The 16,780-nt window shown below is 36.0% G+C and overlaps 1 protein-coding gene across 3 annotated transcripts in view; it reads left to right on the top strand.

The window, feature by feature from the left end:
• PXDNL (peroxidasin like) overlaps positions 1-16,780 on the top strand; it is a 491,033-nt gene that overhangs the window by 231,489 nt on the left and 242,764 nt on the right. For all 3 annotated transcript variants that reach the window (XM_032315673.1, XM_032315672.1, XM_032315671.1), the window contains exon 3: positions 11,952-12,023. In XM_032315673.1, the coding sequence (XP_032171564.1) occupies positions 11,952-12,023 (72 nt within the window). The remainder of the gene's footprint in view (positions 1-11,951; positions 12,024-16,780) is intronic.

The raw sequence follows: 16,780 nt of genomic DNA, 5'->3' as shown, positions 1-16,780 counted from the left end.
ATCAGGACTTTTAAAAGTCTGTTCCGCTGAGGGACATCGCTTCAGAGGCTAAACTGGGGCGAAGCCCTCGCGGGATCGCGTGGCCTCATGTCCTGCAGGGTCACAGAAGGATCGGAGGTGTCTGAGTGTCGCAGAGCTTGCGGGTATTGGAACGGGAAAGCCGGCTACAGAGACAGAGCCGACAGTAAGCTCACAGCTCGGTGTTACCTTGAACCGGTCGCAGGCTTGGTGAGCTTGGAGCGCGGCCGGAGGTCAGGCAGACGGGAGTAACTGGGCGCTGTTCTCTGGGGGCGCACTGAGGAGTGGGGCCCCGGGCTCTCGGCTCCTCTGGGCCGGAGACCAGGAGGCCGCCATTTGTATTCCCCATCCTCCGGAACTCTACGGAAAGCGCTCAGGGAACAAAAGCTCCTGAAAGCAAACCCGAGCGGATTACTCAACCCAGCCCCTGATAAGGGCGGTGCAATTCCGCCTGGGGCAAAGACACTTGAGAATCACTACAACACTACAACCTCCCCCAGAAGATCAACAAGAAATCCAGCCGAGACCAAGTTCACCTACCAAGGAGTGCGGTTTCAATACCAAGGAGAGCAGCAGAATTCCAGAAGAGGAGAAAGCAAAGCACGGAACTCATGGCTTTTTCCCTGTGATTTTTTTTAGTCTTGCAGTTAATTTAATTTTTTTCTTTTTCATTTTTTGTTTTTTTTTCTTGCCTTCAGGTTAAATTTTTTTAAATTTTTTTTTAACTTTTACCTTTTTCTTTTTTAACGTTTTTTAACTAGTTTATCTAATATATATATTTTTTCTTTTTTATATTTTTTTATTTGTTTTCTTTTTTTTTAAATTCTTTTCTTTTTTTTTCTTTATTCTTTCTTTTATCTTTTTTTTTTCTTTATTCCTTTTTAAACCTCTTTTTATCCCCTTTCTCCCCCCTCACGATTTGGGATCTCTTATAATTTGGCTAAAGCATATTTTCCTGGGGTTGTTGCCACCCTTTTAGTATTTTACTTGCTCCTTCATATACTCTTATCTGGACAAAATGACAAGACAGAAAATTCAACACACAAAAAAAGAACAAGAGGCAGTACCGAAGGCTAGGGACCTAATCAATACAGACAATGGTAATATGTCAGATCTAGAGTTCAGAATGACAATTCTCAAGGTTCTAGCCGGGCTCGAAAAAGTCATGGAAGATATTAGAGAAACCCTCTCGAGAGATATAAAAGCCCTTTCTGGAGAAATAAAAGAACTAAAATCTAACCAAGTTGAAATCAAAAAAGGTATTAATGAGGTGCAATCAAAAATGGAGGCTCTCACTGCTAGGATAAATGAGGCAGAAGAAAGAATTAGTGATATAGAAGACCAAATGACAGAGAATAAAGAAGCTGAGCAAAAGAGGGACAAACAGCTACTGGACCACGAGGGGAGAATTCGAGAGATAAGTGACACCATAAGAAGAAACAACATTAGAATAATTGGGATTCCAGAAGAAGAAGAGAGAGAGAGGGGAGCAGAAGGTATACTGGAGAGAATTATTGGGGAGAATTTCCCCAATATGGCAAAGGGAACAAGCATCAAAATTCAGGAGGTTCAGAGAACACCCCTCAAAATCAGAAGAATAGGCCCACACCCCGTCACCTAATAGTAAAATTTACATGTCTCAGTGACAAAGAGAAAATCCTGAAAGCAGCCCAGGAAAAGAAGTCTGTAAGATACAATGGTAAAAATATTAGATTGGCAGCTGACTTATCCACAGAGACCTGGCAGGCCAGAAAGAGCTGGCATGATATTTTCAGAGCACTAAACGAGAAAAACATGCAGCCAAGAATACTATATCCAGCTAGGCTATCATTGAAAATAGAAGGAGAGATTAAAAGCTTCCAGGACAAACAAAAACTGAAGGAATTTGCAAACACCAAACCAGCTCTACAGGAAATCTTGAAAGGGGTCCTCTAAGCAAAGAGAGAGCCTACAAGTAGTAGATCAGAAAGGAACAGAGACCATATACAGTAACAGTCACCTTACAGGCAATACAATGGCACTAAATTCATATCTCTCAATAGTTACCCTGAATGTTAATGGGCTAAATGCCCCTGTCAAAAGACGCAGGGTATCAGAATGGATAAAAAAACAAAACCCATCTATATGTTGCCTCCAAGAAACTCATTTTAAGCCCGAAGACACCTCCAGATTTAAAGTGAGGGGGTGGAAAAGAATTTACCATGCTAATGGACATCAGAAGAAAGCAGGAGTGGCAATCCTTATATCAGATCAATTAGATTTTAAGCCAAAGACTATAATAAGAGATGAGGAAGGACACTATATCATACTCAAAGGGTCTGTCCAACAAGAAGATTTAACAATTTTAAATATCTATGCCCCCAACGTGGGAGCAGCCAACTACATAAACCAATTAATAACAAAATCAAAGAAACACATCAACAATAATACAATAATAGTAGGGGACTTTAACACTCCCCTCACTGAAATGGACAGATCATCCAAGCAAAAGATCAGCAAGGAAATAAAGGCCTTAAACGACACACTGGACCAGATGGACATCACAGATATATTCAGAACATTTCATCCCAAAGCAACAGAATACACATTCTTCTCTAGTGCACATGGAACATTCTCCAGAATAGATCACATCCTCGGTCCTAAATCAGGACTCAACTGGTATCAAAAGCTTGGGATCATTCCCTGCATATTTTCAGACCACAATGCTCTAAAGCTAGAACTCAACCACAAAAGGAAGTTTGGAAAGAACCCAAATACATGGAGACTGAACAGCATCCTTCTAAAGAATGAATGGGTCAACCGGGAAATTAAAGAAGAATTGAAAAAAATCATGGAAACAAATGACAATGAAAATACAACGGTTCAAAATCTGTGGGACACAACAAAGGCAGTCCTGAGAGGAAAATATATAGCGGTACAAGCCTTTCTCAAGAAACAAGAAAGGTCTCAGGTACACAACCTAACCCTACACCTAAAGGAGCTGGAGAAAGAACAAGAAAGAAACCCTAAGCCCAGAAGGAGAAGAGAAATCATAAAGATCAGAGCAGAAATCAATGAAATAGAAACCAAAAAAACAATAGAGCAAATCAACGAAACTAGGAGCTGGTTCTTTGAAAGAATTAATGAAATTGATAAACCCCTGGCCAGACTTATCAAAAAGAAAAGAGAAAGGACCCAAATAAATAAAATCATGAATAAAAGAGGAGAGATCACAACTAACACCAAAGGAATACAAACTATTATAAGAACATACTATGAGCAACTCTACGCCAACAAATTTGACAATCTGGAAGAAATGGATGCATTCCTAGAAACATATAAACTACCACAACTGAACCAGGAAGAAGTAGAAAGCCTGAACAGACCCATAACCAGTAAGGAGATTGAAACAGTTATTAAAAATCTCCAAACAAACAAAAGCCCAGGGCCAGACGTCTTCCCAGGGGAATTCTACCAAACATTTAAAGAAGGACTAATTCCTATTCTCCTGAAACTGTTCCGAAAAATAGAAATGGAAGGAAAACTTCCAAACTCATTTTATGAGGCCAGCATCACCTTGATCCCCAAACCAGACAAGGATCCCATCAAAAAAGAGAGCTATAGACCGATATCCTTGATGAACACAGATGCGAAAATACTCAACAAAATACTAGCCAATAGGATTCAACAGTACATTAAAAGGATTATTCACCACGACCAAGTGGGATTTATTCCAGGGCTGCAAGGTTGGTTCAACATCCGCAAATCAGTCAATGTGAACAACACATCAATAAAAGAAAGAACAAGAACCTATGATACTCTCAATAGATGCTGAAAAAGCATTTGACAAAGTACAGCATCCCTTTCTGATCAAAACTCTTCAAAGTGTAGGCATAGAGGGCACATACCTCAATATCATCAAAGCCATCTATGAAAAACCCACCGCAAATATCATTCTCAATGGAGAAAAACTGAAACCTTTTCCGCTAAGGTCAGGAACACGGCAGGGATGTCCATTATCACCACTGCTATTCAACATAGTACTAGAGGTCCTAGTCTCAGCAATCAGACAACAAAAGGAAATTAAAGGCATCCAAATCGGCAAAGAAGAAGTCAAATTATCACTCTTCGCAGATGATATGATACTATATGTGGAAAACCCAAAAGACTCCACTCCAAAACTGCTAGAACTTATACAGGAATTCAGTAGTGTCAGGATATAAAATCAATGCACAGAAATCAGTTGCATTTCTCTACACCAACAGCAAGATAGAAGAAAGAGAAATTAAGGAGTCAATCCCATTTACAACTGCACCCAAAACCATAAGATAACTAGGAATAAACCTAACCAAAGAGGCACAGAATCTATACTCAGAAAACTATAAAGTACTCATGAAAGAGGAAGTACTCATGTGAGGAAGACACAAAGAAATGGAAAAATGTTCCATGCTCCTGGATTGGAAGAATAAATATTGTGAAAATGTCTATGCTACCTAAAGCAATCTACACATTTAATGCAATTCCTATCAAAGTACCATCCATCTTTTACAAAGAAATGGAACAAATAATTCTAAAATTTATATGGAACCAGAAAAAACCTCGAATAGCCAAAGGGATATTGAAAAAGAAAGCCAACGTTGGTGACATCACAATTCCGGACTTTAAGCTCTATTACAAACCTGTCATCATCAAGACAGCATGGTACTGGCACAAAAACAGACACATAGATCAATGGAACAGAAGAGAGCCCAGAAATAGACCCTCAACTCTACAGTCAACTAATCTTCGACAAAGCAGGAAAGAATGTCCAATGGAAAAAAGACAGCCTCTTCAATAAATGGTGCTGGGAAAATTGGACAGCCACATGCAGAAAAATGAAATTGGACAATTTCCTTACACCACACACAAAAATAGACTCAAAATGGATGAAGGACCTCAATGTGTGAAAGGAATCCATCAAAATCCTTGAGGAGAACACAGGCAGCAACCTCTTCGACCTCAGCCGCAGCAACATCTTCCTAGGAACAACGCCAAAGGCAAGGGAAGCAAGGGCAAAAATGAACTATTGGGATTTCATCAAGATCAAAAGCTTTTGCACAGCAAAGGAAACAGTTAACAAAATCAAAAGACAACTGACAGAATGGGAGAAGATATTTGCAAACGACATATCAGATAAAGGACTAGTGTCCAGAATCTATAAAGAACTTAGCAAACTCAACACCCAAAGAACAAAGAATCCAATCAAGAAATGGGCAGAGGACATGAACAGACATTTCTGCAAAGAAGACATCCAGATGGCCAACAGACACATGAAAAAGTGCTCCATATCAGTCGGCATCAGGGAAATACAAATCAAAACCACAATGAGATATCACCTCACACCAGTCAGAATGGCTAAAATCAAGTCAGGAAATGACAGATGCTGGCGAGGATGCGGAGAAAGGGGAACCCTCCTACACTGTTGGTGGGAATGCAAGCTGGTGCAGCCACTCTGGAAAACAGCATGGAGGTTCCTCAAAATGTTGAAAATAGAACTGCCCTATGACCCAGCAATTGCACTACTGGGTTTTACCCTAAAGATACAAACGTAGTGATCCAAAGGGGCATGTACACCCAAATGTTTATAGCAGCAATGTCCACAGTAGCCAAACTATGGAAAGAACCTAGATGTCCATCAACAGATGAATGGATCAAGAAGATGTGGTATATATACACAATGGAATACTATGCAGCCATCAAAAGAAATGAAATCTTGCCATTTGCAACAACATTGATGGAACTAGAGCGTATCATGCTTGGTGAAATAAGTCAAGCAGAGAAAGACAACTATCATATGATCTCCCTGATATGAGGAAGTGGTGATGCAACATGGTGGCTTAAGTGGGTAGGAGAAGAATCAATGAAACAAGATGGGATTGGGAGGGAGACAAACCATAAGTGACTCTTAATCTCACAAAACAAACTGAGGGTTGCTGGGGGGAGGGGGTTTGGGAGAAGGGGGTGTGATTATGGACACTGGGGAGGGTATGTGCTTTGGTGAGTGTTGTGAAGTGTGTAAACCTGGTGATTCACAGACCTGTACCCCTGGGGATAAAAATATATGTTTATTAAAAAAAAATGAAAAAAAAATTATATTACCTAAAGCATGATCATAACCAATTGGCAAGAAATAGTCAACCTGGATGAAAGGTCAAGAAAGTTGGAAAATAGTATTTAATCTGACTTATTTTACATTTCAGCAAATCTATAAAATTATCCTATCAGTTTGATAATTTCAAATTTTATAGCCTCACTCCCCCAAAATAGATTTAATTTTGCTAACAATATGTGCATAAATGGTGAGAGAAATGTCTTTGACTTAGTGTATGCCATCATATCTTTCATAATCATATCCTAGAAAAGAATACTTGTATTTAATATGGTATAATACAAGAATACAAGAGAATACAAAAATACTAACAATCTGACTGTGGGAAATTTACAAACTTTGAATCCTTCTATCTAAATTTGGGAGATATTTATCAAAGTAGTTTTTTCTGAATAGTGTCTTTTTGGTTTTATTCTTTAAGGTTTTTTTTTTTGTGTGTGTGTGCATTTCTATATTTTCTATAATTAACATATTATTTATGTAGCATTATGGTTCTACTAAAATGGAAGACATATGAAGATAATATGTTCTTGTACTTTCTGAGCTCAGAGGACTAGACATTGGCTCTGTGTGTTGGAAGATTACCTAATAGCTCTTGTATGTATGTATGTATAGTTCATTTAGATTTAGAATGGTAAAAAAGCTTGTAGTTAATGTGTCTTAAAATAACATTAAGACCTAAAACTTTTTAGAAATCTAATGCATAGGCATATTTTTTAATTTTAATAATAGATTTTACAGATTAGATAATATACTCATTTTACTATAATTTCATGTGAGGGTTTTTTTTTTTTTTTTTTTTTTTTTTTAGTGTGAGGCTTTTTGAAGCAGTTCTAATATGCCTGCTATATTACTAAAAATCCACTCCTTGATTGCTTTTGGTATAGATCTAAAAAATGTCATATTTTCAGTTACTGCTTGTAATAATAATTATTTATGGTAATACAAAGTATGAGCTTAATGGCAGCATTTTGAGAGTGTCCTGTTTCTCTGTTTCTTTGTTTGCACTTGACTGGTACATTCTATTTTTTTTCCCCCCCGTCCCTTCTAAAACTATCATAGGGGAGACTGGGTGGCTCAGTCTTTAAGCACTTGCCTTTGGCTGAGGTCATGATCTTACGGTCCTGGGATAGAACCCCGCATTGAGCTCCCTGCTGGATGGGAAGCCTGCTTCTCCCTCTCCCCTGCCCTTGCTTGTGTTCCCTCTCTCACTGTGTCTGTCTCTGTGAAATAAATAAATAATCTTAAATAAAAAAATAAAATTTAAGTACCATAATTTTTTCAGGTGAAAGAAAAAAGTAATTTCCATTGTCACTATCATTTAAAAGCACATCTTAAAGAGGTGTTATCCCATGACATTAGGTCAGAGAGAATCATGAGTGATCATTATGGAAAGAAAATGAAAGTATCGTAGTCAGCATAAGATATGATTGTATAATGGAAACACCCATATTCAACTGAAAGGAGAATCCTTGTTTTAGACAGCTTAGATAGTGAAAAGACAAATCACATTCTTAGATAGTTAAAGTCACAGTGGTAAAATTTAAATGTTAATTAAAGTATCCAGAGGATTAAAAAAAAAATTTGTATATATGCTGCTGAGGAAAGGACACCGAATTTGAAGAATGTTCCTAAAGTACCTGGGGGTGATGGGTGCGATGGAGGGGTAGGGTTGTGGCTGTGAAAATAACCATTAAAATAGCAAAAAAAGAAGAGGGATAAAACAACCCTATATAGAAAATGACATAGAAAACAACAATATTTGAAATATTTCCATTGTAATTTGTCTAAAAATAGACCCAGTGTATGTTAGAAATATGTATTTGATTATATTAACATTGCAAATCATAGAGGAAATATGACTATGTCAGTCAATAATAATGATAATACATAAATAACTTGGAAAAAATAAAAAATTAATTCCAGATAAATCAAATATTTAAACATCAAAATAAAACCATAATAGCTTAGGAAAAATAAGCTTTTAATGTAATTTTAGATTCAGGCAAGCCTAAGCAGGATACAAAATCCTGAAACTATGAAAGAAGTGACTAACAAATTTCATTAAATAAAGATTTAAAACATCTGTATGATACAAATAATAAAAAGAGCTGAAAGTACAAACTATACTTTGAAATACTATTTATAACACATTATAAGAAAAAAATTAATTTTTTTTACATGCAAAGAGTTCTTAACAAATTAATAAAGACAAAGAACCAGGTGGAAATAGAGAAAGGATCTATTTAGTTAATTTACAGAAAAAGAAACAAATGACCATCAGAGTAAATTTTCAAATATCTGTATCTTTCATTTACTTCAGAACATTTAAATTTTGGAGTTTTAAAATTTCAAAAGATAGGGCAGTTTATCTATTAGATCTGTGAAAGAATTTCACAGAGAAATTTCACATGTAAATCTGTCTTTTCCTTTGAGAAATATGTGTGAAGAAGACTTGATATATTCAATTGAAGAAGTGAGTTTTTAATATCTGCCCGATTTTTTTCTTCCCTTTCTCTCCCACTCCCTGACTTTTTTGTTTTTTTGTTTGTTTTCCACTGTTTTGAACTGCAAATGATGTATGTGGTGCTTGTAATAATATAAATATTTTTAGTGGTATTAGTGGTGACAAATTTTTTAAAAAATAGTCATTATTGACTTTGGCCAAGAATATCTTACTTGATAACTATGCAGATAACTCAGGAATCATGGTTTATGGTTGCTGGAAGTTTTAGACTATTTACTTTAGTAAGCATGGAAATGAAGTTCACAATCCTACCATTTTAAGGGTAGCAGAATGATAATTCTGGAGAGTGTCCAAATGAAGAGTAAACATAATTATAAAGCAGAAGCAAATTAGCATTATTTCCACTTATGAAAAACCCCAAACTATCTTGTTTGTACTTAAATATAGGTATAATGATTCACTTTCGGAGTAACTCTTGGCATTACGTTGAATGGAAATTTTATTTGACACAGGAGAAAGCTCTATTTTGCTTCTTCCCACTTTGATGAACATATAACCATGCAAAAAGCTTTTATCTTTCCTAATAGCTACTAATTGCTTTTTAGCAAAATATTTTCACCCACATAGTAGTTATTTGAGTAAACATTTGTGTGTATATCAAATGTACAAGTATTTGTGTGAAAGATACAATTATTAAAATAGGCCTATTGGTCTGTAGCTGTTTTTTCTTCCCCATAGTTTTGATCATCAGGATCACAGATCTCCTGTTTTCAGGAGTTATTTTATTTCCACAATAAAAGTATAACATTTTTCTTGGGAACTTTTTTGCTTCTTTTTTCCTTTTCTTTGGCATCATAGACAATATTAGGATATAGAATATGACCACACATTTCCTCAAACTTGCATTGATTTTTTTGTGAAAAAATGTTAGATACTGTTTTATGCCCTGAATCTCGGTAGAATTGCTTATAGATTTTGAACACATCTCCTGTATGAAAAATAAGACAAAAAATAATATGTATGACAGTCTTTATAATCACTTAGCCAAAACATTGTTAGGAAAATATTCCATCTATTAAAATTGTAACAAAGATACTTTGATGGAAATAATAATGTTTTGAATAAACCTTAACAACATCTATGTATTTGTGATTGGAAAACACATTGAGCTGTGAACCACTGTAATGAATTTGTTTCTTGACAACAATAAAAACATTTTCAAGAAAACCTATGAGCAAAATTGCTTGATCTCATACATTAGATTATTAACATTCATATTGAATTACAATGCTCAAGAAACAAAAGCAATCTCAGTGCAATTTTAGAAATTTAATGTTTTTTATTTTCTCCAAAATTTAGATAACTACATAAGAAAGTGCAGAAACATAGGCTCTGAGCACATTTTATATACTGAAGAAAGATGAATTATAACTAGTATCTTTTCCTTTTTCAGTTCTAATATTGAAAGAGAATGAAGCACTAATGACCAAAGGTATCCTCTATGTTACATGGATCAACTTCTTTCCTAGGCACCATCCTTGTGACAATAATAAAAATAGTCAAACAGTTTCCTATATTCTGTGGTTCAGATGAGATTGAGACTGTATACACATATCATATGCCACACATACAAACATCTCACTTAGAAGATGCACAAATCACACACCTATGTAGTGTATATATATATATATATATATATATATATATATATGTATGTATGTGTACACACACGTACATGTATATACATTCAAATATGCATCTGTCTGTAAACATATGCATTATATCTATGTACACACATATGTATATAAGATATGTATATATGTATGTGTGCATACATATACTTTTTTCTATATACATTGGTGCATGTATTTAACAAAATGTGGGGTAGAATAGTCATTATTCAAGTAATAGTAGATGTATAGTGGTAGTTTGGGGATCTAAAGCAAGTGTAATATTAGATTTTGAGTATTAGATTAAGAATGTACAGAGAGAGTAACTAACAATTTTTTTCAGGACTATATTTGTGACTGGTATTAACTAGATATTAACTAAGTGTGTTGCCTTTAGTTAGCTTAAAAAATTTCTTGAACACATGGTAGACTATAAAATTGATGGGATCATTGACTGAAGCTGAGAGTTATCCATAAAAGTGGACATTACCTCTGTATTGCATCAGCTCCAATGCATACTATAGGTTGATTGTTCTGCCTCCCTGATGGCCAGAATGCTGGGCATGAATGGCAAGGACTGGCGTTGGTACCATAGGTGGGGTGTTGGATAGTGACCTCAAATGCTACTTGGAGAATTAATTGTGTGGCTGAAACTTTCTAGAGGTGAGGCAAGTCTGGGTAGGTTAGAGACAGTCGAATTTGGATTTGGGGTCTCTGGGCTGTTTCCATCTGTATGAATAAAATAATCACCTGCTCCATTGGTCAAAACACTTCTGTTTTCCTAATAAGTCTTTTTAAAAAAAAGCATAAAACAACTATTTTATAATACACTAAAAGTGAATCCTCTAACATTTTACTCTGATAATGGATTTAGAAGCTTTGGAGTTTTTAAATGGTATAGGATATTTAGAAAAATGTGTGCCAATTCAATTATAGACATTCCCTGGACATTTAGACATGTCATAATAATTTAAATCTGAAAGAAATTTAATGTGCATTTCCGAGGGGAAAAAATCTATAAATTTTATTTGCCAGAGTGCTTTTTCTAAAATGTTTGAAGTTGTTGAGAGGTGATTTTTCTGTAACTTGTTTTACTGTTCAAATCCAATTTATTTTTGCCACCTGTTATTTTTCTCCCTGGATTTTTTAGAAGTCAGTTTTGGACCATTTGATAGTACTATAATAAGAACCTCACTTCCTATGGTGTAATTGACTCTCAGTTTGACAGTTCAACAAATACACAATGAAAGTCCACTGCTTGGCAAGAGCAGTGATATTTACTTTTCTAAGGAAAATGCTTAAGCCTGAGTGTATATAACTCTCCATTTGTTTATTTAGAAATATATTCCTTTGTCACCGTGACTATATAGATAATTTTCCTTTTACATGGTAAGCTTCAGGAAAACGGGAATTTTATCCTATGGCTTATAGTCCTCTTTTAGGGGTATTTTAGGGTAATTTGATAAATATAAGTAATTTTTGAAGTCTTTTGTGACAAACTAGCATTTTAATATAGCCTTTTTGAAGAGAAAGTTTTAAATTTGTAAATTTAGTGAATGTATCTGTAAATGTTTTTCTACTCCGTAAGGACTATTTCTAGTGGAACTATTGTAATATTTGCAGAATCTGTTTCTTATTCTGAAATTTGTGTTTACTTTTGTTTTTTCAGTCTCCTGAACAACAACCAAATCAGACAGATTTCCAGAAATGCTTTTGAAGGACTTGAAAATTTGCTTTATCTGTAAGTTGCAAGAAAGGACAAAAATAACTTACAGTGTTGATAGATTGTTTTTGCCTTTTTGTTTGTTTTAACCAAAGTAATTCTTCATCTTCTCGAAAACTACTGTCAACATTTACACAAAACACATTTGAAGATTTCTAAGTGAAGTCAGTTGTTGCTTTCAACAGATTATTTATCTGAGCACATTAGAATATTTACGCACATTTTTATCCCCCATCTCTGCCACAAAAATTCTAAATTGGAGAAAAATAAAAACAAAAACCATTTGCCCAACATTCACATTCAAATCTAATTAATTGATAATTATAAAAATTGTATAGATGAAAGAGAAGATTTTTATATCAACAACTCAGCCATCCAAGAACTTCTGAGGCCAGTGAACACATTACAACTAGGAACTTTAATGAACATGAATAAGAACCAAATTTTGGAAAAATTTGTTCACCGATATGACCAATGACAATTGTTGTACTCTTTTGTTTAAAACAAGTAAATGAGAATAAAGGTACTTTAAATATTTTGTTTATTTTAGAGAGAGAGGGAGAGCATGAGAAGAGAGAGCGCACTCGAGAGAGAGAGAGAGAGAGCAAGCAAGCAAAGTTGGGGATAGGGGAGTAGTTGAGTATCAGGCTCCTCACTGAGCAGGGAGCCAGACACAAGCTTGATCCCTGAACCCTGGGACCATGACCTGAGCTGGAAGCAGATGCTCAACTGACTGAAACACCTACACGTCTCTGTGAATAAAGGTATTTTAAATGAGTCCTTGTTTTGACTCAGAAACCAGTCCATGCTGGTAGGTTGAAAGTTGGGAGGTCAGGGCTGACACTTATGTGAAGGCTGAAGGAAGAAACTAGGACATTTGTCTAAGCACAGAGTCAGTGCTGTGAGTTTCCTTTTGAAGAAACTTCAAGAGGTAACTAACATTTTTACACAAATATGCCCATTTGTACTTCATTAAGTACATTGTGTCAAAAATTGGTTACTCTTTTAAAGAAAAGATGCTACCCTAAACCTTTGGTTCCCATTTCATTTCTACAATGGTCACATCATCTTTCTGAAACACTGGAATTCATAATACACCTCAGCTCTGGAGCCTTACAGCATTTTGTGTTCAAATGAGATACCCCAGCCTACTAGGCAAGACCTTCTACGGCTTTTTTTTTTCTTTTTTAATTTAAATTGTATTATTATTATTTTTATCACTCAGTCCTAAAGTGATAGGACTGGTTCCTTTTTGGAATTGGTCCATTCTATTTGCTGTCCTAATTGTTCATGACCAACCTAACATGCCTAGCAGGTGCATGTCAGTTTTGATTTCCACTGAGAAGCATTGCTAAGAACGTTTCAAGCTTTCTTGATTGGTAGTGTGAGAAATCTGCTCCTTGTAAATGAAGGAGCTCTACCCCCCTGCATTTCACCACAGGCCTGTGGTTCTGTGGTTCTTTACTCATTGGCATGTAAAGAGTATCACTTTTACAGTAAAATAAGCAAATTAATTAAAAAACCCCATAAAACAAAAACTTTATAACTTTGTAAATGGTGGCTTAGAAGAAACCTCATTACTACAGCAATATTCAAAGAAAGAATCTAGTAAAATGACAGTTATTAGCAAGAAATTATTTTGGATAAAATGATCATTCAACATTGCTATGGCTTGGATCAATTACATGGCCAAGTGCACTATCAGCTCTGTGTAAGTAGGATTTAACAAAACTTCCAGTAATTCTCTAGCCAGTTCACACACTATTCATTAAGTGAAAGATACAACTCTCCCGTAAGATGTACATTTAGGAAAGGGGAAGGATAATTTATAAATGTTTCATTATACGATATATTGTGAACACGTTCATGTGGCGACTGAAGTAAATCTTTCCATATTTTCAATAACATTGGCAAATAAGGATTACATCCCAAATCAGAGAAGTTCATAGAAAAAAGAAGGTTGTAGGCTACAAGACCTATTCAATGCAGACAGCACCTGTCTGGATGAGAAGAGAATTGTAGGGTTTAAAAAGAAAATGCCAAGGTCTGAGGCAATTAAAGATGGCCTAACTCTGTCACTTGTGTCAATTCAATAATGTTTTAAGATTAAGCTGACCATCCGCTATCATTCTGTGAGCTGATCTAGTGAAAATGCTTGGAGCAGACATGAACTTTTTGGGGATAGGGTTCACAAATACTCTGAAATATGGTTGTATTCATTATTTTGGTGGTCTGTGGTGATGTTGGGATAGGCAGTGGGGATGGGGAGTGTGGTAGTGTATGAAGATGAAAAGGCATGAGTAATGCCCATATATGTGTTTGAAGGACAAAGATACACATGCTTATAGGACAATAGGTTTTATTATATGGGCACATATGAGTTGTGGTGGTGTCAGAGCAGAAGGGAGACCAATTCTGCCTCCTAGTGTGGTGGGCAAGTTAGACTTCAAATAAGGGGAGTGTTTAGGAATTACTGGATCATCGACAAAACTAAGAACTGTCAATGTTGACATCTTTGTTATGATATCAGTTGCAAAGCGTACTAAGTTTTGTTGTCTTGCCCTACTTTGGCCAGAAAAATTAAACATGACGTTGAGGAAAATAATATACGAAAAGCATTCACAGAGACAATTCTGAGTCTGAGATTGCATGTGTTGGTTTGAGCAGTGAGTGCAGTAGGAAAGATGGAGTGAGCTGTGACTGGGAGATAAGGGGTCATACCAGAAAGGCCTTTCCACAGGAAGCTAGATGGTGTTGTGTCAGGGAGAATTTATAGGGGAAGGGTATGATTACCTCTGTGGTTTGGGAGAGGCCAGTCTGGGAGAAGGGATAGGTTTGCTTGAGGCAGAGACTCAATGGTAGGAGGCTATGCCAACGTCCCCTGAATGGCCATGCATGATGACAGCCTGGACAGGACTCTGCAGTAGGACTGCAGAACTGGAGAAGGATTTCTTCTTCTTTTTCTTCTTTTTTTTTTTTTTTCTGAAGTTTGTTTTGTTTTGTTTTTTAAATTTATTTTATAAAGGGAGAGAAAGCACACACAAACAGAGGAAGGGGCATAGGAATAGGGAGAAGCAGGCTATCTGCTGAATGGGGAGCCTGACACAGGGCTCCATCCCAGGATCCTGGGATCACGAGCTAAAGATGAATGCAGACACTTAACCATCTCAGCCACCCAGGTGTTTCTGAAAAGAAATTTTTTTTATGTAGATTTGTTAATGACTTTATGGCAAAAGAGAGGGAATGTCTGCTCTTCTCATAGAAAATTCCCATTTCTGTCTCCGTCTGTGCCGTTAACACTCCAGCCTCCTTCCACTGTCCTGGGACACCTCCTCGGCCACCTGCACACGCATACTTTCCTAAAACCTTCCCACTCCTGCACAAATCTAGTTTTTATTTTCTACCAGATTTTCTGAATCTTTGGATGGATCACTCATAGGATTTACTCTGTAATTTGACATTTAATTATTTGATTATATTTAGCATTATTTCCACTTCTCTCCCTACATGTATGTATGTTGAGGTCTCCATGGTCACATACTTGAGGATCAGGGTCTTGCTTGTATTTCTGTCCAGTTCATACAAAGTTTCAGACACGATTCTCTGTTTTCCCAAACTCGCATACTCCTCCAGCACACATCTGTTTCCTTTTCAGTAAGTGGCACCTTTATTCTTGAGCTGCTTGGCATCATGCTTAGGTTCTTCCTTTCTCATATGCTACTTTGGCACTCTCTGTCCATTCCAATCCTAAAATATTTCTAATTTGGTCACTTTCTCCATCTTTCCTGCATCTACCCTGGTGTGAGCAGTCCTTATTTCCCTGCTTCACATTTCATTTTAATAAAAGGGCCACTCCTTATTTGGCCTGTAAGTCCTAGCACGGTTTTTGATCCATCCATGCATGTAAATCCATTTCATGTCTTTCTTCCCTTTGATTTTTATATTTGATCTATTGTTCTTTAATTTCTCCAAACACAGTAAGTGCTCAGCCCCTAACCTCCATGGGCTGTCACATGCTGCTTTTTGGATTTTCCTTGGTGATCTTCTTCTGTCTTGTTTCAGCTTTAATGTCATCTCCCTAGGACTCCCTCTAGGCCAAATAACGCTTGCCTCCTTTTTTCTTTATCAGTGTGCCCTGTTTACTTCATTTATCATGTCTACCATAATAGTTAATGTTATTCCCCTTATTTTTTTGAATGTGTTTTCTGACTTCTTACTGGATTCTCTGAAAGCAATTGGCCATACTCCTCTTACTTAACCACATATCCCATCATCTAGAACATAGGAAGTAAGTGCTCTTTAAATATTTGTTTACTAAATAGGAGAACATAAGGCAATCAATAAATGCTTGATATTTGACTGATTAATGCTTTTAGTTATGCTGAGTTCATTATTTCTTGAAAAGTGAGATTTAAACGCATTTAGCGTTAGCTTTTTTAGCAACGTGTATCAATCAGTTATTTATATCGTGCCTTTTCCCAAGGATTTCAGGTGTTTCTATTACATAAAGTATTTTTAGTGCATGTATATTCAGGAGGTTAATTTTATTAGACCAGATATACCACAGGATTGTAGTTTTGCCTTGCCAAACACAAAAGAGAACACATTATTTTTCCTTAAAACAAAAACATTTCTGAACTCTTCTGAAATTCTAATATATTTTGGTCTAAAATGTATCATTGATTCCCTTGGGCAAAAACAAATTGAAAATTGCAAGACAAATTTGCTTTCAGATTCACAAGGGAAAATAAAACATTTGAGGAGATCTTTGGAAA

This window comes from Mustela erminea, chromosome 16 (genome assembly GCF_009829155.1).
Source record: "Mustela erminea isolate mMusErm1 chromosome 16, mMusErm1.Pri, whole genome shotgun sequence".
In the NCBI taxonomy this organism is placed as follows: Eukaryota; Metazoa; Chordata; class Mammalia; order Carnivora; family Mustelidae; genus Mustela; species Mustela erminea.
The sequence above is the reverse complement of the archived record's forward strand: the minus strand, read 5'-3'. Positions and strand labels throughout refer to the sequence as shown.